The sequence below is a fragment of the Pseudopipra pipra genome, chromosome 7, assembly GCF_036250125.1.
Source record: "Pseudopipra pipra isolate bDixPip1 chromosome 7, bDixPip1.hap1, whole genome shotgun sequence".
In the NCBI taxonomy this organism is placed as follows: Eukaryota; Metazoa; Chordata; class Aves; order Passeriformes; family Pipridae; genus Pseudopipra; species Pseudopipra pipra.
In genome coordinates this window covers 13,284,260-13,308,144 of record NC_087555.1, presented here as the reverse complement: position 1 = coordinate 13,308,144, position 23,885 = coordinate 13,284,260, and the positions used below count along the sequence as shown (strand labels likewise).

General features: G+C 41.7%; 1 protein-coding gene across 4 annotated transcripts in view; it reads right to left on the bottom strand.

Annotated features, from left to right (window-relative positions):
• Positions 1-10,083: 10,083 nt before the first annotated feature.
• The window catches only part of INO80D (INO80 complex subunit D), a 45,893-nt gene continuing 32,091 nt past the window's right edge, over positions 10,084-23,885 (bottom strand). For 2 of the 4 annotated variants that reach the window (XM_064660614.1, XM_064660616.1), the window contains 2 exons: positions 22,023-23,215; positions 10,084-21,589 (listed from right to left, as the gene is read on the bottom strand). In XM_064660614.1, coding sequence (XP_064516684.1) covers positions 22,047-23,215 — 1,169 coding nt within the window. In that variant the 3' untranslated portion in view covers positions 10,084-21,589; positions 22,023-22,046. The remainder of the gene's footprint in view (positions 21,590-22,022; positions 23,216-23,885) is intronic. The other 2 variants (XM_064660615.1, XM_064660617.1) reach the window with 2 other exon arrangements.

The following is a 23,885-nucleotide window of genomic DNA, read 5'->3' as shown; positions in this document are numbered from 1 at the left end:
AGCACAGTGCATCCCTGCTCGATTTAACTGCTTGCACACCACACACACACTGCCCTTCTGCAAAGGCCTGGTGGGCTCCAGAAAATGGCACCCTTGGCTGAGGGCTTCTAGTGGCCAAGGTTGTGCTGGGATCAGTGAGCACCAAGCAGGTCCCCGGGACATAAATCTTACCTTCTGGCTCTGGTACAGGGTCTCTGGTACAGCGTCTCAGCTGCACTAGGGTACCCCAGTATGAGGTCCAGGGTGAATCTTGAGTCCTCAGCAATAATCAGGTGTGCCCAAAGGAACCACAAAGAGCTGTTCTCAAAGCCACTGGAGGACAGGGGAAGAGCAGGAGCTGCTGTTTTGGCAGGGATCATCGGCATCACATGCACAGTGCTGCTGTGCTGAGGAGCCATCTCCACTATGCTGTGCACAGCCACACCAGCCTGCCTGCCTGCCAGCCAACAGAGCAGCTCTGCAGAGCAAATTCCAGCTGTTTACATGCTTAAGATATGCAGATGCATGAGGCACAGGCCTCAGACACCAAAATACCTAATTGTACTTGCAAATGAAGCAGCTCAGTATTTAAGCACACAGAATTTGCAGGTGCCATTAATTTTCCCCACAGTTTGGTGTCTGGTGTTAACTGGAGGCAAGAGAGTTGTCAACAGAAGAGCACACCTGCGTTTTTAAGACTGCCTTAAAATCAGTGACAAAACAGCTACAAAACTAAGAACCAAACTAAGGCAAGCTGGTGAAGCCTGCAGAAGAGCCACCACAGCAGGACAGGGCAGCTGTTGTCACTTGTGGAGCCAGGTAGGCACAGTTGCCGTGTCCCTAAATGAACCATGAGACCCACTTACCTGACAGCCTGTTAATGCTGCAGCTGCTGCTGGCCAGTCTGTTTTCTCTGCTGAAGGAGAGCCCAGGTGATGAATACCCAACAGGAACTTTTTCATCACAAAAGAGGAAAAAAATAATCAGCAAGTGATACGCTCCTCTATACATTCTTTCCCATTGGACTGTCACACGGCTAACTGCCAAAAAATGTTCAGAGTGGAAGATGAAAAGCTTAGAGAGGTTCATTACACCTAAAGATGAGATACATGTTCAGAGCAGCATTTAGGAAGGGAGTAACATCAACAAGAATCTGCAGGTCTCCAGCAAATAAATGCATCTTACCCAGCATCCCCAGCAAAGGGTTGGTTAAGGAAGGGGAAACCTTACCATAACACATGAAATTCTTGGTGGGGTATGGTGAAAGGGAAGAGCTGGGAGCTTTTTACTTCCCAAGGGAGGCTGTGGGAAGCCATGTGCTTCCATTCACCTAGAGCTGATGAAAACTGAAAACAAGGAGGATCACTCTGCTTGCAAGTGGGATTTCTGCAGCAAACAGATGACTGACTAGGTCAGGACAGCCTGTAGGAGGGGTGAGACGGATGGCAATCATGACTCTTGTGCAGGTGAAGTGAAGCAGTTTTGAATTAAAAATTGGTTTACTAAGGCATGGGATTCAAATGCAAAATTCTCATTAAGTATAAATAGTCCCTCGTGTTAGTATAGTGTTTTTGTCTGAGGAACTGGTCTAGATTTCCATCTGTGCTGCCTCCTCCATCACATGGCATGGCAACACCTCACAGTCACATGCTTTCTCTTCAGGACATTCTTGAGAGGTAGGAAGGTGCAATTAGCAGCCTACAGCATCAAGAAGCATGTGCAAGAGCACAGGACATTTCTGGTTTAGCCATGAGATGACCAGGTGTCTCAGTATGGGGCCACCCTCCTTCAAGACCTGAGCCTCCTAAGACAACCTCAATGAACACCACAAAGCACTGGGAAAGAGTTGCTGAGTGAACCAGCATAGCGAGGGCTGTGCTCTCTGCAAGATAATCTGTGGGTTTTCCTCTGAATAAGTTAAGTGACTCTCAGATTAGAAAGTGCTGAGGAGTGCTCCCTGTAGTTTATCTTTGCTAATGCTTCCTTTAAATCTTGCTCTAGACAATGAATGAGCAACGTCAGAGAGGGGACAGTAAACCGGGTTTATTTTAAAACCTCAGGATCAGTGTTGTAAATTGTGTGCTGACACCCAGTCTCCAGTGGCAGACATAAGAAAAGTCCCAAATAAGAGGTCCTCTCTAGGAAGGATATAATAGATGACAGAGAAGTCTGAAGGAAAAAAAGTGTTTGCAGAGATGCCGGAGCTTCGCCCAGTGAAGTCTGGAGCTGTTGAAATCCAGGTTGTCAGGATAATTGAAGAAAAGCAATTTCCTAAAGAGTAATGAGCTAAAGTGAAGGAAATATATTTCCTCAGCTCTGGAAACAGGATATACTGAATTATCATGTAGTGGAAGAGCCTAGTGAGACATTTTGACATACGTCACTCAGGCATTGAAGAGCTGCAGCCTCTTTGGGAAATTAAGTAATGAGAGTGAATAGGAATAAAGGAAAGTGCCTGTTTGGAGCAGATGAAAGGACTCCAGATGTGCACATGGCTGTGACTGCTTCATATTGTTTGGGACTTTCAGTCATGAAAACAAGAGACACAATCCCAGTGAAATATGTAAGCCTTCACTTGAATGCTATAAAGACAGAATCAAACCTAATGTTAAAGCACAAATACAGAAAGAAAACACAAGAGGAAATGAAAAGTGAAAAAGTATCTCCCCTTGAAAAAAGTAATGAAGATATTCCACCTCCCAGTGCTCTCCCTTATGTCAGTTGGGCAGCATCTATTCTACATGTATGAGTTTCTGTGCAGACTATACCACATATTTCAGGAAGTAATTTCTGGGTTTGGAACTGAGGGCCCAGTCCTTCTTGTCAGCATCCCCAGCACAGGACAGGAACTACTTTGGGTCGATTATTAAAAACTCAGGCAATACTTATATTACAAAAACTTCTTACAAAGGTCTGCTGCTCCCTGCAGAGTTTGGGCAATGGAATGAAACCAGAAATGCAAAACCAAAGATGATGGACCAAGTAGGTCAAGTCCCCCTCTGTGGCAAGCTGAAGAACCTTTGCCCAGCCCTTAGCCATCTGCCTGGGTTTTCACTGCTTGCTTCTGCATAGGGCCTGACACCACGTGCAGCAGTGCCCACACACTTGCTGGGGACCACACTTCTGACTGAGGTCCCTTCAGACAGTTCTGTCAGACTGGCACAGGTGCTGGTCTGGAGGACACAGCTCCATTTGCATGTAGTTTAGACATGGAGGGATGAAGAGGGAGAGCCATGTTGCACTGCCATCAAGGTTCATTCAGCCTGAATCTCAAGCAAGAGAATACCACAGTCCTGCCTTAGCAGCACTCGAATCTGCGATGATGGTGCTCTTCCACCATTCCACACTGGAGTGGGCACAAGCAGGCTGCTTCCACCTGGAGCTTCCACCCTGGAGCTGGCACAAACAGACCTTTGCAAACTACAGTGTTAAAACCAGCTTATGTTGTTCGAGAAGACACTGGGTCCCTGCTGACCACCGCATGCTGCAGGCATCCACCCCAGCGAGGCAGTCGGGGCAGCTGCAGAGACTGCTGCCCTCCTCTCACCATTCTTTCACTCTGCACTTCCATCCTGGGAATGGCATTTCTCTCCTGCACAGATCATGACAGTAGGATTATTAGAAGTATATCATGCACTCAGTTAGACCATTAGCAAGGAACAATCCTCAGGTAAATAATTAGCAAATTACCAATTTGAAAACAGAAGTAGAAAACTTAATTCTTGATTGGTAACCATCTGGCATCTTTCACATAAAAATTACAGCTAAAAAGCAATTTCACAGTGCAGGCCTTGCACAGTAATACTTTCCTTTACCAAGCCATTTTCCAAGAGTAAACAAAAACCTCTAAGAATGCTTATCTTGGTATAAAACCTTGCCAGAAAAATAAACACAATGATTTTCAAAATGAAAAATAAAATAGTATGTGTTGGTTTTACAGCACTGGGAAAGCCATAAAACTTAATATTCCAAGTGTAAGAAGTTGAAGCCGTTTGTTGTCATCCATGTACCCCTTCTATCAAACATCACCTTCTGCTGCAAATCAAGTCCCAAACAGCTGGTGGAAAAGCAGATGACAGAAGGAAAACAAGGCTGAATTGTGAAATACATGAAAGATTTGATTTTAGGCATTAGAGGTGACCAAAGTAAAAAGAGAAGCTTCTTTTATAGTTTTGATGTATTTAAGAATTTTGCACTACAGGCTGCATTTAAATTACAAGACCAGAGAGTAACAATGGATGGGACACAATGTTTAAAAACCCCCAATTTTCCAGACAGGAAGCCTCACACCAGGATGGCCAGCCATATAGGACAGGGTGTGCAATGTGGGCTGAGGGGTCTGATAAGGGCAGCAAGAGCATTACAAATACTGCCTGTCATAGCTGCACAGACTGCAAACTGGAGCTTTGGACAAGAGATGAAAGCAGACCAGAGAGAGCTGTGAGCAAGAGGGGCAAGAGTTTGGATCCACTGGGGTAGATCAGGGTATAAGACAGCAAAATCTGCAGGGTGTCCACCACAGACAGTTGGTCAGCAGGCAGCACACAAGACAAGTAGGCAGATGTGGAGCAGAGAGTATACAAGGTGACAGTGAAGCCAGCTGTGCTACCAGGCGCCACAGAGATGGTGAGGTGCATGGGACAGTGGAGAGCCTGTGAGATGGACTTCCAATCTGGTGCATGCAAGCACCAGAACTGAAAGATGAGAAGAGCATCTTTTTGTGTCACCCACAGATTCTGAATAGGTTGAGTCACACTGAGTCACTTTCTCTTTTCTGCTCATATCCTCCATCATTTTCTGTACAGTTTAGATTACATTTAGAGCCACTAGAAGATCCATGCATTGTTTGTCTCATGGACAGCTTAGACCAGCCCGATGTGGATTCTGGCATTGGTTAAGAGCACCAGTCATAAAATCCAGGAAGAAGCAGGAAGAGACAGAAGGCTTTTGGATAAATATCCCATGTTACTGGGGCGAAATAAAGGAAAAGAGTGCCTGCAAGTATTCAACTAACTGACTGAGAGCTAAGCTGCCACCCAGCAGCCCTGTTCTCTGTCACCTGGCAAAGGCAGATGGCATCAGTGCTGCCTGTGGGCAAAGTCTGCCCAAAGCCAGGGACATACTCAAAGAGACACAGCACAATCTCTTTGAAATCTCTTTGCTTCCCATAGCACAGGGCTGTGTGAAAGTAACTGACATCACAGCAAACCAGGAACCCACACTGGTAGTTTTTAAAGCACTGCTAATGGGAAATGGTGTCTGATAAAGGCATCATATTTTTGGCATGTCATCACAGAAAATTTGCTACAGGCAGCCAGCTTTGCAGGGCAAGCGAAATATCACAGAAGCTTTACTAAATTTTTCTGAGATTGTTTGTCAAGATTTTCATCTCCACCATCTTTGAAAGGGCCGACTGAGACATTGTCTGATTCTAATTTCATAATTAGGGATATTAGGAATAGCTCTGCCAAGCAAGGTCTTGTACCTGGGCAGAGCTGGTAGAGATAAAAGAGCCGAGTGAAGAGGATAAGGTTAACAAGGAACAATTCTGAGTTCTAGGAATCTAATTTTGCTTACCAGATCTCTTCAGCAACAATTTTAGCTGCAGTCTGAGGGGAAAAGAGATGGAGAGGACAAGGCAAAAACATTGTATAAAATAGGCAAAATATTGGGGGGGGGGACACAAGAGAAGAAAAAAACAAACCAAAAGCTATATTAAACAGTAGGGCCCAAGGGAGAACAGAAAAAAATGAGATCAATAACCGAGGAAACTGTCTGGCTCCAATGAGCAAATGGTGGTTAACAGGAAAATTAAATTCTGCAGGATTAAACAAGGCATTAAACTGGTTGGGGAAAAAAAAACCCAACAAAAACCCAAAATCATGTGCTCTCAGGTATAAGTCAAGTGGTTTTACTAAGTTGAGCGCTCAGCTGGACTAAAACAGCTCTTTACTAAAGCAACCATAGCATATGTATACAACTTGCTGAGAGCACAAATTACAGAAGACTACACATTTAAGGAGGTATTCTCTGCTGATGCTAATACTTGTCTCTTGATTCAGGCAGCAAGTTTAAATGTCTGCACCAACAGGCAACAGGAATGTGCAGAGAAAAAACCCTATGTCTTGGATTTCACCCATCCATATCCTTCTAGGCACTTAAAGAATCACCCCTAAACCTCTCTCCCCATCCCAGTTGGGTTCATCCCATTTTTCATTAGCAAATGGAAAATAATATCCAACAAGGGCATTATTGGGAAGATCTGCCCAAAACTGGTTGAAAGAGCTTTAATGTCCCCAGATTCAGGCAGCTCTCCTAACACTGGAAGGGATCAGCACCACCATGGAGAGATACAGGGAACTGTAACCAGGTACCACATGTACCATATGGAAATGGCAACAACAGTCACTTCAGGAAATATCTGTGAACAATTTCAGGATCTGGTTCTGCACCAATTCCACTGGCACAAACATGGACCGACTCTGCCAAAGTGGCAGTATTATAACTGAGACTCACAGCTTGAAATCAAACCTTGGCAGAGTACTGGCCCAGATCTGCCATTAATTAGCCTCTCTATTCTTGCCGATGCTTTGGCACAAGCTGGGTGAGGCAGAGTTGTTGCTACCCCTTCACCTTCAGCTGAAGTTTGGTCCCAATGAATTCCTTCATCAGTGCTGCCACTCTAAGCACATGCAAAGCTGTGGTTCAAGAAAGCCACAGTTTGAAGATAAATACTCCAGCACACTTAAAACCCGAGAAAAAACAGGATTTTTTTTCCATCTGTTATGTTCTTTTTAGGATGAGCCATATGCTGCTATATTGTAGATGCTCTTAAGGACCAGATAGGTAGGGGAAGGTGCCACATCAAATGCCAGCTGTGCTGCACATAAGCCTTACTGCCCTCCCTGGGGTCACAGCACAGGCTCACAACACTGCTCTGCACCTGGGAAGACCCTCTCCCTTCCCTGTCACAGCACTACAGCACTTTCTCTTTGGCTGCAGAGGGCCATCACTGCATCCAACATGGTTGCAATGGAGAAGCTAGAAGTGTTTGAAGTCCATGACACCCTCCCAGGAAACATGAGATTGTAGAATACAAGAGAGCTGTGAGAAAGTACTGGTCAATGTGACAGCATTTTTGGCTGTATCAGCAGCCCAATCAGTGCCAGCTGCCTGGCAGGCACCACGCTGAGGCCCCACAAATCAGATTTGTAGGAGCACCCTGGGACTGGTTGATTACATGGGTTTTTTTTCCACCAACAGTTGCACAGTATGAAAGTAAGCACTTTAAATTTTAAATTTAAACAGGCATGAACCTGGAGCACAAGCTGAGCAGAAACTATCAGAGCCAGACTGAGTTTATGTTGCAGGACTCTCCTCCACACTGGTGGCTATGTCAGCCATCCCAAACAAGATGTGAGGAGTGACCAAGAGATGAGTCTCTTGGTCCTAAGGACACCTATCAAGGGAGGTATTGGATGCAGACATAGAACTGTACTCTGTTCCCCTAAAGAAGCACAAGAATGCACCTGAATATCAACACTACTTTGCTTTCAGGGACATTTTTAGCACACCACTTCAATTTTTTTTCCTAGATTCAGTGGTACTAAGACACTTAGTGTCACTTAGACACTTAGGTGCCAGCGACACTGGCACCTTCTACAAGTTATAAATTAGCAATGGCAATAAAACAAGGCAGCCATTCCTGGGCTGAACCTCCCACCTGCAAACATGGCAATCACCTCTTAGCCCCTTAAAACAAGCATCTTGTATCTCTAGTTCAGACCTGACAGCTGCAGAGTACCAGCCCTGTGCTTGGAGCATAGGAGCCATGGGGGGTTTGAAAGATGGTCCCTATTATTTCCTGCAGATGGGACAATTGCCTGTGACTATACTAGAAAAGAGAGAGGTTGTCTTCACCTCTGTAGGAAGCCAGCTCCCAAATTTAAAAAAGGTTTCTCCTTCCAACCGCTTCACTGAATACAACAGCAACACTTGTAACAAAATGTCACCTGCTTTTCAAGTAGAAACTAAATGAGCTTTCCTGAGAAAATAATTGCCAACTATTAAAAGGCTACTGTTAGAGCTCAAGAGGACTGTTAAAATACAAAGAAAAATGTAGCACATTCTTCCTGAATTGATACTTCAAACGAAACCTATTTTTTGTTTTGAAATGTGGCACTAGAACAACGACCGGTTGTTTTTGTAAAGTTTCAGACTGAGAGCCATGCAATCATTTCCCAAGAGCAACGTATCTTTGTTGTTCATGGAAATACTGGGAAAAAAAACCCCAGGTGAACCAGTCGGTCTCTGCCTTAGTCAGCAGAGGAGTCTCAACCCATCTCTTGTCAAGTCCACACTGGGGAATGCCCAGCTCGGGACCAGACCAGACACCTCTGCTTCTGTAAGATAGTCATTCCCAGGGAAGAGCCCCCATTTACCTAACTTCCACCTTCTTAGTCCTCATTACGACCTCAAATCTTACAGCAAACAGAAACTTACTTTTGCTGTTTTGTTAAAAGTAGATTTTAAACAACTATTTTCTCCATAAGAATCAATTCCTGCTCTTGCCATTTTGAGTGCTTCTTGAGATGGAGCAGTTTGAAGGATCAGCTTTGTAATATCCATATGCACAGCCAGAATTGCATCTCTAACAGCCCAGAACTGCCTCACACTATTACCCCTAGTGTCCAAATGCCTCGGGCCCATAACCCTGAAAATTCCCTAGAAAGGAGAAGCCTGGAGTAGATTTTCTCTAGCCATATTGCACTGAACTTACACTGCTGTGCTCTCCTTTTGTTTAAGTATCTGATCTTTTCTGTCATCACTCTGTCTTGATAAATGTCTGGATGCAACACTTTCAGTGTACTTCCATCTCCCAGGAACACAAGGTATTAAAGCACAAACAGTTTCATCTTTGCATGAAACCTTTGCAGCATGTGTTAACATGGAAGACTACATCATTCACTGACACCATTTACCCCTCAGCCTGAATTACAACCAGGCATGTGCAATGCTGCCCTAATTACGCTGTCTAGAATAGCTGAGCCATGTTCATTAAAAGAGAAGTCAAATTACTGAATCTCTCTCTCATCAATCTGGTTATTATTTCAATGACCAGGTCAGCATTGAGACTGTTTATGAAAAACAGAACCTGAAGATGGTCTTACCAAGGACACAACTGCTCCCTTGCAAGTCACAACCTCAAACACGTTGGAGATGGAGACTAGCAAAGCAAACATAGTGGAAGCACATCCCCTCATGTCAGAAAGCAGAGGCAAAGACTTCACAAAACAAATGGTGAGAGGGAGATGCAGCATCCCTCTACTTACTGCGAAGTGTCCAAGGTGTAGTTCTAAAGAGCAGACATCCTTCAAGCTACTGTGGAAAAGCCACTCTTGGAGACCAATCCTGGCACTGGAAGGTTAGTGCCAGCCAAGGCAGTCTTGTTTGCACCAGTCACAGCAAGGTGGCACAAATGGCAGCCTTTCCCCAGCATGTAGCTGTGTTCGAACACGGCAGTGGTGATTCCCAGTGTCTGACCAATCCGGGTCACATGCATGCCTGGCCTGGCAATCCTGCCCTAGAACTGACCAGAGCCTCACAGCACCTCAGTGACCATCATTTCTCATCCACATGCTAAACCTCAAAAGAATGCCAAACTCCAACTTACCAGTTTCATTGATGAAGCAGGTATATATTTTTTAAATCTCAGAAAATGTAACAACATACATGACAAAATTCTATTCTATACCCCTTGAATTAAACTTCCTCAAACCAGAAGACAAAATGAAGAGGATCTGGTCTCCAGACCAGTGATCCAGAGCTAGAAAGCACTATAATTAGAATCAGGACAGAGACTGAAGACCCGGAGTTGATTGCAAAACTAATTAGCTAATGTTATTACAAAGTAACAGAGAATAACCAAGAGTAGAATCAGACTCTACAGCAATCTAAGCAAAGGACAGTTTAATAACTGTACTTAGGTTTTAAAGGAAAAAAAGAAATCACTTTATGGATTATATTTCATCCTGGGCAATATCCATACATCTTGGACTTAGCAAAATGGCTTGGAGAAGAGGGTTTCATCATAGTAAACACAGCTACTTCACAGCAAGATTTATTAATACATCCAAAAGAAAGAAAGAAAATCATTTTGTCACACTATATACAGATAATACATACAGTGTTTTATACACATATTACATCAGTTTTTACACAAGAAAAATATACATAAAAATGTAAACTTTTGTATACAAAAACCCTTAAACAAATTAAACAAGGACCAGATAACAAAAGGAGACCAATCTATCATCATTTAATTGATTTTCTTTTTTTTTAATGGTAATACAGTACATTCATTGAGAAGTATGAGGAACATGTGAGCCAACCTTTCCTATTTAAAGGGAAAGTACAAACACGAGCTTTCCTACCCGCCCCTGGAATGCTGTCCGTGAGCCTCCAGCACTAGAAGCAGTAGTGCGAGTTGCCATTGCTGCCAGGGACCCAGAAGGAAGGGACCCTTCTTCTTGGGCATCTCCATGCACCACACTCTCCAAAAGCGACACATCCGCAGCAGCCATCTGGCCTGGGCTTTTTGTGCGTATTAGCTAGACCTCCAGCTAATACCATGAGACGGGGTGCGGCAATGCAAGTTTGTATGTTCCCTTTAAGCAGTCATTAAGTGGATTAGCTTTGCTGGAGTAAGTTGCTTATTTTTCCCAATGTACGGTATGCTGAACACGTGTCAGGGATGAGAGGGAAAAAGGAAGGGGTGTAAGAGACTGCTAATCCTTGCTACCATGCAGTTACTTCAAAATCAGGTACATTTGCAAGCTACAATTCACTGGTTCAAAATACACTGCCTCACCTTTGCTTTCCCACTGCAACTTGTTTACATTTTAAACTCTAGTGACCGAACAACTGTATGAGGCTCTTTGTTACAAGGCTGTTTCTGATATCAAAGCATGATCAAGTTACCTTTAAAATGACACCAAACACAAACTTCTCGGAGACAGCCTTAAAAAGAGTGAGCGTTCCCTCTAAGCACTTCAGATTGTCCATTTGCCACCTTCTTTTATTAAATCTAGGATAAATATATTTACCCTTAACTGCAAAAAGGATATTGGTTGAGCTTTTGACATCTGTTTTGCTCCACTTGCAGATAAACATTTTTGGGAATTGGAGGGGGGAAAACCCCAAAAAACAAACCCACAACAATAAACCCAAATTCTAAAACCTCAGACATCAAATAAGAAGGGAATTATTTAACATGTTGGTGAAAAAACAGTTGCAGAAACTTGTTGGAAACCAACAGACGATAGATTCCAATGAAGGCTCCTCACATTAAATAAGTTAGACTGGTTACAGACATCTTCAATAAAAACATCCATCCTCCACAAAGTATGTTAAAATGTAACACAATAGTGATGCACTGGTATTTCTCCTAAAAAGGACAGAAGGACATGAAATCTCCTTAGTGATATCAGTACTACTGAATGTAGGAGGTGAACAATGATTTACAAAAGTAATGACGGAAAAAGTTGTGTAAAAGAAACCATGAATCATTAATTATAATTGGATAAAAGGGGGATGGGACAGAATGCGACTACAGTATGCCTCAGAAACACCTGAAGAAAATACTTAAAAACTTGTGTTTCCATTTCTTTCTTAGGTCCATCTAAACGACGGTGGGACTAAGGGCTTGTCTGCTTGCTTTTGGTTTTTTGTTTTCTCTTTTTTTTCTTTTTCTTTTTTTAAACTAACAACCCTTCTAGTAAAAATTCAAAAGACAATTACAAATGGCTTTAGATAATTAAAAGTCTCCTTTTTAAAATAAAACTTTGATAACACATTTCTCCATATCTTCTATATAATGCAGCTTCAGTGAAAATAAGTCATAAAGGGACAGCAATTTGCAAAAAAGTGTGGAAAAAATTGCCAACCAAGGTTCATAACATATACATATGTATATGCAGGACATCTACACTCTATATACATATTTAATATATGTATGCATGAGTATATATCAGGAGATAACCAACAGGTACATTCTCCACATACATAAACTGAAATAGCGTAATAGACGTGTGTGTATAAATATACATTATACACACCCAGAACACAGACATACCCATACACACGCCCCAACATATGTATTATAGAAATCATTGTGTATGACTGCATGAAAGCTCAGATGGAACAGTGCACCAGTTACCTTTTCCTAACAGAAATTCAAGGAAGACAAAATTCCATGGTTGAATTGTGGCCAAGAAAAATTGTGTCATAGCCATCCTGAAAACATGGAATTCCAGTATGGCTCGATGACAGAACTGGAGCAGCATTCTCCATTGAAACTGAAGGCTAAGTTACACAGCGCTTAAATGTGACTGAGCAGGTTGCTGACAGCTGCTTTCTGCTAAAAGGATACAGAAGCTCCATTTAGCCAGAAAACAGAAAATAAAACACTTAAAACCACAATTTACTTGCATAAGCAAGATCACCCAATACACAATTAGATGCAAAGTGCTAGCATGTTAATGGTCAACTCTGCACACCGTTTTAAAACCTGTTTTATGGTAAAGTGTAACAAACTGTGTTTCTCTTGATGTCTGATGACAACCCCACTGCTCAGAGCACAGGGCTGCCTTCTGCTTACTGCCTGTGTTATGGGAAACACAAACCCAACTCCCTTTTTCTTCCTGGGGCTGAAAACTGGAAAAGATAATTTTTGTTGGGTAGGGTTTTCTCATTTAGACCATTTAAATATGATGCTGGGTTAACCTTTTAATATGCTAGGGAGCTTTGCATCAGGTTCTATGAAAAGTTTGTATTCATCTGCAAATCAATCGCAGTTGTACCGAAGCACATCTGAATAGCTGGGAAATTTTGCATAAGTTCAAGCAGGTGCTCAGGGCCCAATTCAGCTGCCACTACAATCACCAAGAAAATTTCCCTAATGCATAAGCAGAGCTGGATTGGGCCATTAAAGCTGATTGCTGCTAGCAAGAGAAACTGTAGAGATGCAGGGACAAGGAGGAGCTGGAATGGAGGCAATGGAGCAGAGAAGCAGAAGAGGTTGGCATTGCAAGAGGCCTCAACAAGTCTTAATATAACACAAAGGCAGAGAGGTACCAAGGAAACTGCACTGTGAGGGCTGAGATAACACAAACCAACGGTGACCAAGATCAGATCAGTCACTGAGTCATCGAGGTCCCTCGGAAGAATTAACAAAAATTCGTCTGGCACAAGGGCTTACCTGTTACACGTATGTTACGTGGATAGTCCCTCTCTTTAGCTCACACACTGACTCATGTTACAACTAATGTACATGTGTGTGACACAACGTATAGTCCATCTATACATCTGTATGCACGTATATATAGATTTAGACTGATTGCATTCATATGTATTTATTGTACATCATGAGGGCAAGTCCACATTCAGCCAAGTGCTACCATTGTCTCATATACAGATAATCTCTCTGTACAGGTATACACAAAAATGGGTCTATTCTTCCCCATAAAGGCATAAAGATTTATGCTCCTAATCCGCATTACCACCAAATAAGCAGAAGGAAAGGCCTCTGACAACTTCCACCTCCCTGCCCTTTTGCCTGTATGCATATGTGCCAGAAACAAATCGTGGGGAGAAGGAAAGGGGGAGGGATGTCTGGGGGGTATCAACAAATGATAGGGAGGGGGGATATAAAAAAATTGAAAAAAAATTCTAATTTCTGTGCAGTATTGGAAGCTCTGTTTTTCTAAACAGGTTTTTAAAATCACCAGGATCATCATAATTACAAGTGATACTGTATGAATAAATAACAATTAGGTTATTTTCTCCAGCCTAAATAGAACAGTATGAAGAGTAAGCCAATCTGTAGGAATGTTTCTGATTTCTCACAATTTCAAGTGAGAACTCCCATAAAGAAACCTTCCTTCTCCAATTATGAAAAAAACAGGTAAGTGGCCACAATCAAATTTAGAATTTCACAGCACAAGTGAAACTCCCTGGACTTCATGTTTTTTTTTGTTCTGCAATCCCACAACAGCAATTTTGGGGCAAAATGGATATACACAAAGATCCTCATGAAAGAAAAATATCTACTTTGAAGACAAAACCCTTTTATGGAATGGAGACCACTCCACAAACGGTGCCCCTTACAACCTCATTGGAAAACACAAGTACACTGATTGACAACATTTTCCAAGTTAGACCATAGGAGATTTGGGTATTAATTTGCAAAGATACAGCAATTCTCATGCCTCCCCATCCCACCAAATGCAAACCTTCCCATTCAGTTTCTCCCAAAAAACTCATTTCTCCCATCATTCCTCATCCCCCCTTTGTTTTATTTAAAGGCTGTCTTTGGGAGCTTGGTATTTTCATGGCATTTTAAACAGGGCTCAATGCAACTCATTTGAAAAACAGTAAAATTGACATGATATCAGAGTTAGCCTTATAACAGAAGATTATATAGTAGAGAGTTTCAGTTATTTATACAACAGTGAGGACATAACAACCCCCTACTAAATAATCACATTTCTACAATACATTCCATCACCTCTCAACTACTTTTCTCTTTACAAAACTATGACCTACATACAATATACACATTCGTATCGCACATACATCCCCCCCAATGCATATTTTTTGTGTGTATATATAATACATACATGCACACAAGCAGTCTAATTCTATTTATAAGTCACAGTGGGAATTCCTTTGTGAGGAAAGGAGGGGGAAAATTCCTGAATAAGACACTGTAGATTCCTAATGTTCCAACTTTTCAAATTCCAACTCACAGAGCTAACTGGAAATAAATACATTAAAAAAAAGAAAAGGTCTTACAAACTTGGTTCACGACTTCCAGCTACAGTAGTTGGATCTTTAAAATTTGATCTATTTACCCTGTAACTAAATTTCTAATCATAGGTACAAACCACGGATAAATTATTGCAGAATGTAACACTCAAATTTTAAAAAGAGTTATAGGAACAGTAATATAAGGGTTAAAAAGAGTTCTATACTTGTTGATACAGGATACCATTTTATTTTTATTTATATATATATCTATATATAGATATAGATATCTGCAAGGTAGCAAAGAATAGCTGTACACCTTGACACGGCAAAGATCCAGTGTAAAAAGGTGCTTCACTAGTTTGTTTTTCCAAAAAAGCTTGTATATAATTTTATAGCTATTAAAAACACATATGCAACATAATTCATTACACTCAATACAGCTTTAGTATAAAACTTATAATTTATGAGGTGATGTTAATAGCATAAATTAATATACCATTTCTCTTAAAATCTACAATAAGTATTCTGAAAGCTCATTGGGGAAGGGTATCTTTAAATAAAAAGTTTAAAGCTGAGCGTGATGAAAAAGATTCTGTATGTTGAACTTGAGATGAGAGCCCCGAGAAGAGAAAGAGTCCGTAAGCCAGACATCGTTGACTATAAAACTGAACAAAGATTTCTCCTTCTTGCGCTCTCACTTAGGTGACGCTCTACCTTAAATTATTATTTACTTTTAAAACTATTTACTTTTTTTTCCTTTTTTTTTTTTTTTTTTTTGTTTGTTTGTTTGTTTTTTTGTTTTTTGTTTTTTTGTTAACTGCCCTTATTTCCACAAGGAATCCCTGAGACATACCCAAAACTGTACAGTGAAGGTCATCACTGTTCAGAGAAACTGGTTCAACCCCTTCTGGTAGGATGTAGCTATTTTGCATGAGAATCAAAATGTCCATCACTTCAGAATTAATCTATTTGCACCAGAACCAACTACACTGTTTAAGATGCAGGTTAGAGAGTCATTTCAGGGTAAATCAGTCCACTCCAAGGTAGAAGCCAATGCCATCGCAGTTAGCTACATCAGAGCAATCTGCACCAAAGTTAAAGTTTTCCAGAGGGTATCTGGGAACGTTACCTATCCCGAGTTCATCTCCGTGGGCACCAGCTGACAACGACAGAAAGCAGGTTAAACATTAGCATTACTGGACCAAGTTCAACATGCCTATGTGGTCGACACGCGGGCACTCGGGACATCTTGCTGTGTGTGTGTTTGGGGACTAGCAAGGGGAAGAGTATGAAGAATGCATTTTTCTACAGCGAGTAAATACAGTTTTATGGTCAAAAGCCCAAATTTCATCCTATTCACTTCCAAACCAAATTCTGTGACCTAGAGTAGACTGAAAAGGTGCCAACACTTACTTCAAGGAGACATATAAAGAAAGCCTTCTCCAACTATTGCTCTCAACATAGAGCCACACCCACTTTCTCCTTTCATGTTTCCACTACATTAACTTATTCCATAGTAGCTAGAGGACTACGTGAATGCAGAGTAAAACAGGGGAAAGCAAAGAACTCAACAACAATGAGAAGTACCAGAACAGCAAAGGGAAAAGCTCCCAAAATAGTCACTACTGTGTTGTTGCTTTTTTTAAAAAAGAGGCTGAAGACATGAGAGAGAAAATTGTTTTAAGATGGATCTTTTTAACTCCTTCTCCTCCACCAAACTTTTCTTCCCAACAACAGTGTTTTTGTCTACTTTTAAAGACAAGACCAAAACTTTACCCGACAAGAGCTAAGGTCTCTCATGACCAGACTTCCCCTAAAGTCCAAGTTTAAGTTTAGTAAATATAAATATAGACTTTTTCACCAACCCTCCTTACTTTTATTTGGGCTTGTGCGTATTAAGAAAGAATAATTTAAATTTTTCTTTGTGACTTTCTACTGACACACTTCTCAAAAGAAGAGGAACTTCTGAGAAGGTAAACTCTTGCTAAAAGTACCTGTATATTCACTGCTAGTGTGTGCACTCCCATGATCAATGTTGTATCCTCAGCATCTAGTTCATGACATATTAGTGTGCTGTGAAACATCTCCTTACTCATTGATCTGAGAAATACTTTGATCTACTGCACTGTCATTCTAGCATCCAAAATGTATGTTATGAATTGCAGTAATCTCTCCTCCCTTTCATTTTACAGTCAGATTCACTTAGAACTATGGAAGACTTAACAGTTGGCACTTACACTGGAGAAGTGTCTGAGAATGGGAAAATAGAAGCAAGAATGATGAAGAATGTTGAGTGAAAGGAAATAAAGGGGGTACAAGAAGTAGCCCACAAATTCCCCTTATTAAATGTTACCCAAAAGATCAGAAAGACCTTGTGATCAGAAGATGAGAAAGACCTAAAGATCTGGTCAGCACATTAGCCCAAAACTATTCCTTCAGTTGCTGTTTCTACCACCACTGGACCTTGCACAGGAGACTCCTTCACATGTAAAAATACAAAAGCCAAAATACACCAGTTCCACCAGGGAAGCTGCCCAGACAGCCACACAAACATCTCACTGCAGAAAATCACTGCAGGTAATTTTTCTATTGTTTGTCTGCTGAAAGCACCTCCTGCCACTGTCTCTGCGCCCCGCAAGTCTTGAAAGGTCCAACTACAGGTACCTGGATCTTCTAAAAAGGCTTCCCACTTCTCTGCCCAAAGGCTCATACTGTTGGAGAATTCATGAGTGGATTTAGCTCAATGCAGCACAAAGATAGGGAGAAATACCCTTGGAGGCCTGCCAATACCTACAGGGAAATGCAGCAGCAAAGAGGCTGCAGGAGCTCAGGGAGCTGGTGTTCAAAAGCAGTGTAGGTAACCACTAGGGGCAGCTTCTTAGGGAAGACATCTATCCAGTGTTTATTGTACACTTTTGTAGGACTCTTCTAGCAACCAGATTTAATCCCAGACTATATTTAGATGTGGTTACAGCAAAACAAAGCTTCGAACTGAATTTGGCTACTGGTTTGCAGGTTCAATCCTAGGCTTTTTGTCTTGACACCTAAAGCCAGTGGCATCACACCATGCCTAACAGCTCACAACAGAATGTCCCAATAGTCATGTTTCTCTTTAAAAAATAATGAAAAATTAAAAAGCCACTTCCCTTAGCTTCTTTTGCTACTAGGTACAACTCTCCTTTGAGAGAGAGTTGTTGAGAGATTTTTTCTGATTTTTGACTAGCAGGTGATAAGATTATCAGGGCTTTCCAATGCTTTCCGAATGAGAACTGCAAATCCCCATTTTCAGTGGGAAACCTAGCTCTTGCCATCTTCTCCACAGTACCTGAGGCAGACCTGCAACTGTGCTACCTCTTAGCATTATCAGTGTGCTCAGCCATAGGGAGAAGCATGCTACTATAACAAGAATAGATCTAAGCAAGAACCTGGAGGAACTGGAAGGCAGGAGGAAACAAAATTACGCATCTTTTCCATCTTCTTGCATCACACATACATCATCTTGTATCATAATAATTATGAGGGCAAAGAACAAATCAGTTTTGAGCTATCTAAGCACATATGGCTCCCCTCAGAGTTGGTGTAAAGTCTTCCCAGGTGAAAGAAAACGTCTAAGCGTATGGTAAAGAATGCCTTAAACACCAGGCCAGCATGAAGTTGTTCCTGATAAGCCTCCATACACTGCTAAAATTCATCTTGGGTTAAGTACTTCTGTACAAAGACTAATTGAGGTGCTATTATTGCCAAAAGTGATGTTACATATTCTATTCTATGTCTAATTTTTTTTCAGTTCTTTAAAACTCAAATCTTATGTAGAGAAATTAACCTTTAGGTTCAACTAGACTTATTCCATTTGTTAACATGTAAAGGGCACAACAGGTATTAAGCATCTCAAATCAATGAACTGAAATTGCTACACTGGCTCTTTGGTGAAAGTATGATGAGAGTGCTAATTGCTGTAAGAGCTGATACTCAAAAACCTTTGTGAGGGAGCATAGATTCTACTTGGGAACCACATAAGTAACAGCCTCAAGGACTACCTTAACCAGACGTGCAGTATTTCCCAGAGGAAGAGGTATGAAACATCTCTGACTGCACATACCCCTCAATTGGATCTCTTGCATCCAACAGTAAGACACTGATGCACTGAAGTCAACAGGCTGTGTGGGTATAGAAGCCCACCTGGAATGATCCACCTTGTAAAGCTAAGATCAAGACCCGTAACTGCTTGTTAGGCTGTAACCATGACATTGGTGGCATTGAAAAAATGAGAGGTGAACCAGAAAAAGGCAAGAGTGGTGGCCCATTTCAGAACACTGCGTCAAACAGGACAGAGGGATTCCTATTTCAAATGTATACAAACTGAAATTTATTTTTAAAAGTGCAGCTTTATTGCAAACTTAGTTTGCTCATTGAAAAATGTTATGCAGTCACTTTTGAAGAGTCATCAAGGGATATACAGAAATGGAAATCTAAGTGGGGGAAGAGAGTTGATATCCTAGGCTACTTTATAGAAATGCAGGTACATAAAGGCCATTGATTTCAAATGGGAATTGTGGACCTGCATACCTCTGACAGCTTTTGAAATTCCTGTCTAGATCAACACATAGATCAGGAGCTGGGTTCTGTTCTGAGTTAGATCAGTACAAACTCAAGGTGACCTTAGACGAAAAAGCTCCTTTGTAATTTATACCAATGAGACCAAGGAGAAGTTTGCACTCAGTTCCTCTCCTCCCTTTCCCCCCAGCATTTTCTAAGAAAGGGAAATGTGATGTGGGGCAAATATACTCTGCATTAGTTTAATGAGCACAAGAACCATTTCAAGACCAAAGTCCTGAAACCAATGTACAGAAATTGACACCCTCTAAAATTATGTGAATGCACAAAAAGATTAAAGAATAAACTATTTGGTATACTAGTTCTCCACTCTTTTTCAGTCATCTGAACAAACTGAAGAAGGTATATGGACACAACAAAAATAATTTGCAAATCAAGCAGTTGTCTCCTCAACAAAGTATGGGTAACATAACACAAAAATAAATAAAAGCCTTATCAGATTTGCCTCATTCACAATTCCTCAATCAGCAGGACAATCACAAGTAGGATTTCATAGGCTTCAATTAAACTTTTTATGTGATTTAAAAACATTTAAATGTTACAAACATATTTAAATCACCACTTAAAAATATTCAGCTTATATTATTCAGATCTATTTTACCAAGTATGAAATAATGACTTCATAACAACAGAAGCATGAAAATAATTTTTGTTTCCTCCACCCACATACACTTGCAATTTCAGAAAAGGACATATGCATCATCCACGCTCTTTTATATTTAAAGAGGAGAGATCTTTCAAGAAAAGATGGATAGTATGATTGCTACAATAGTAAGACACAAGACCTATCCCATTTAAATTCTGTTCCTTAGGAAGATGGAAGGAGAGGTTTGGGTCAGAGATTTTGGTGTGTGCCTGACTGCTAATAAAATGAATTTCTATAACAACTAAACTTCGGTCAATGATCCTTTGCTCCAAAAATTTATTAGGCCTCCCTATTACATGTGCTTGGTTATCTCTTAATTTCCTGAAATAGACTACAATACACGTAGGTAGGACTTTTTCCTGTAAGGTAGAATGAAATCCGTCTTCTACAGTAAAAGGCTGAAATGAAGAATATTCTATTTTCTCTCATCTGCATCTCAGAAACAAACCAAGAGTAGAGATTTGTTATATTAAATAAGAGCTACTTTTACAGTCAAAGTCAGAGTACAGTAGCAAATTTGAGTCCTATAGAGCCACAAGCAAAGTCCTTTGTTTCTTTCTGGATAAGAAGATGCAAGTAAACACCTCAGAATTTCTGCTGTTGTTATCTCTTGGTTTAAAAAAGGTAAAATTAAAAAATAAAATTAATTTTAAAAAATTCTAAAACCTAGCTGATTCCTTTCTTTAGGAACTGAAATTACTACCAAAGAGTCTGAATACTATCTTTAGCAGGTGATCAGTACAAACAAAACCATCCTGCAGACAGAAGGAATTCTTACCTATTTTGCTTTAGTGATTTCTCTTTTGGTTAGCCATGACTGCTGATAGGTACCTGCTAGTTCCTTACATACATTCAGCTTCCCAAACAGAGGATCAAATCCTACACATGTCAAAAAAACTATATGGCTCTCAGGGGATTAAAAACTATCCAAGGAAGTCTCGCTAGCTAGACATATTTTGAGAAATGCATCCATTTGAAACTTGCAAAGGGTCTGACCTAGACTTGTGTGGACAGGGAGAATACCAACCAAATTCTTCCGGTTTCAGCTGGGCAATACCTGTTAGCCTGTCAGGCAAAGAGTTCTGGACAAAGACACAATTGAAAAGGCAAATCATCAATGCTACAAGGCCACAGTAATTCAGCAAGGAAGGGAATCTTCAGGAATCCATGGTCTATTTCAATCCTGTTTCTTTTTTTTTCCCTGGGCTAACTTCATATCAGCCTTCAAACTGATGGGCAACCAGTCAACTGATCCCTTTGCTACTCAATTAATTACAAATCATGATAATAAAAAAAAACCAAAATCAGCATGCAATAAGAACAGTGACCAGTTCTGGAAGGGGACAACTCCCACTTCTTCACCAAAAGAAGAAAAGAAGTTCTGCTCCCTGCACCCCAAACATACACACGCACACAGAGAAGGTCAAGAGACTATTTTAAGAAACTGCCAAACTCATCCTTGAACCATGATCTTGATTTAGGACTTCAGCACACCATTTTCAAATCAATGTGTGCAGCCAAGTTTTCCATGCCAGATGCTACCTTTGGAAAAAAAGTAAATTAAAAATAAAATAAATAAAACAAGGGACTTCTTCCCACTGGAAAACTTTCTACCAGATGCTAATGGGATAGCAAGCACTGATCTGAACCCTAGGGAACAGTAAAATGCATCAATGATCTGAGGTATCTTCCCATTTCTAGGTCTTACTGCTAAGATCAATTACATCCAGTAACTGTGCTGTATCCTTAAGGAATTATTGGGGAACGGTGAACCTGCCTGCAATAAATGAGCACCAGTGCATAACAAGCACATGTGAACGCTACAGCAAGGTTCACAGAGGGCTAACCCTGGTCAGTACTGAAGCAGGGGTTTTCTTCTCAACCCCCTCTTAAAAAACAGGGAAGGAAGAGAGGACAGAAAAAAATAAAGGAAAAGGAAAAAAGAAAAGATAGAAAATACAGGTCCCCCATCTACCTGCATGGAGCCAGGCAGACAAGCTCAGTTGGAGGTGGTGAAGGGCGCGGATGCGTTATTGGTACTGGTAGCGGTGGCACCGGTCACTGCGAAGCCCGTGGGAGGAGCTATGGAGCTGTGGCTGGGCTGCAGGTCCTTGGGAATGCCACTGTGGGAGCTCAGCTGGTGCCCAAAGGCTGCGCTGAACTGAGGGAGCTGTTGTTTAGGGGAGGTGGAGCCCATGAGTTCAGCAGAGGCAGGACCCATGCCACTAAAACTGGTCTGCGGTAACCCCGGAAGCACACTGGAGCTGTTGGGGGTCACAGTGGCGAAGGCAGGCTGTGTGGTCTCTGAGTGCGAGGTGGTAGGTGGTGTGGACAGGGAGGTGGACAGGAGGTGTCCATCTGCACCAAGAAGGTTGCTAAACGGAGAGGGGTCCCCAAGATTGACAGGAAGATTTCCCCAGTGAGTTCTGGGGTTGACCACCCCACTAAGTGGCACATCCAGCTGAGTTGGGAGCAAGTGCTGTGCCATCATGGGCATCTCTGCTGAGAAGGTAGCTGCCAAATTATCACCAGAGAAGGATGTGGTGTGAGGGGATGTGATATGGTCACTGTAGGGAGACGGCACATGCTCACTATCATAATGGCTTCCATGGGGTGAGGAGTGTGAATGGTCACTGCTGTATTGCTGTCGTGAGGTGATCAGGTCATCTGCCTTGCTCAGCAGCTGGGCAGGGTGGGGCCTCTGGGAGGCATGGCTGCCATCATGAAGTCCATGAAACTGTCCCGGGAAGGCTCTCTCCCCAAGGCCACTCTGGCTTATCAGAGTGGCAGAAGTAAGGCCAACGTTGGCTGGGGCCGAGAACTGCCCCTGGATCTGCCCTGCCAGGGGCGTAGGTGGGTTGGACAAGGTAGCAGAACGGAGCAAGTTCTCATCCAGCTCCAGACCGGAGAAATTATCATGTACTATACGCCCATTCAACAGCTCCCCCAGATCCGTGTTAACCTCTCGACTCAAGGACTGCATTCCTGGAGCTCCAGCACCTGTAGAGAACACCCCTATCGCTCTATCTGACAGCTCCTGAACTGGCACACCATCTGTCTGTGTAAGTACTCCAATGGTACTCAGGCACTCAAGAGAAGTTACAGCCTGTAGGGCTCGTTCCAGTTCTTCAGCCTCTTCTGTAGTTGGAAGGAGATCTCCATTTTTACCTGTAGAAACAGGGACACCATGAGTTAGCACTCACCTCTCAGGTGAGCCTGGCACTGGCACTCTAAGGATGCAGATGTACAGACAGTGCAGTACAGAGCTGCAGTGTATGATAACCTTCCAGCATGGCTTGCAGTACAGAGAAAATATCATTCATCAGTCTTCACTAGGTAAACAAGGTAAGAAAACCAAGAAATTACACCTTCCTCTTCAATGGAACTCCCCCTCTCCACCGTCCTTTTCCACATACTACAATGGGAGATGCCTCTTAAACTTATTTAAGCATTTTTACTCTAGGTCTAGTAAGATTTTCTTCAATGCTGCAATAACACAAATAGTCCACAAACCCCTTCTACTTACCAATATTACAGCCTGGACCTAAAATTTACACAGACAGTATAATTTAGGTTAATATCAACTCAAGCACAGTCTGATGTCATGTTATATCAGAAAACGACCAAAGAAATCACGTACCCAACTCCAGGCTGTTCTAATTTCTGTGTTATATGTGATAGGTACTGAGCTTTTGAACACAGAAATTCAGGCACAGTTCTGATCAAGAACTAGTTTCAGAAACGTATTTAAAAATTTTATTCTCACTCTCTTCTCTTTTTATCAAAGGCCAATATTGACTGTGATTCCAGCCCCACTCAATGGCAGAAAGATGCCATT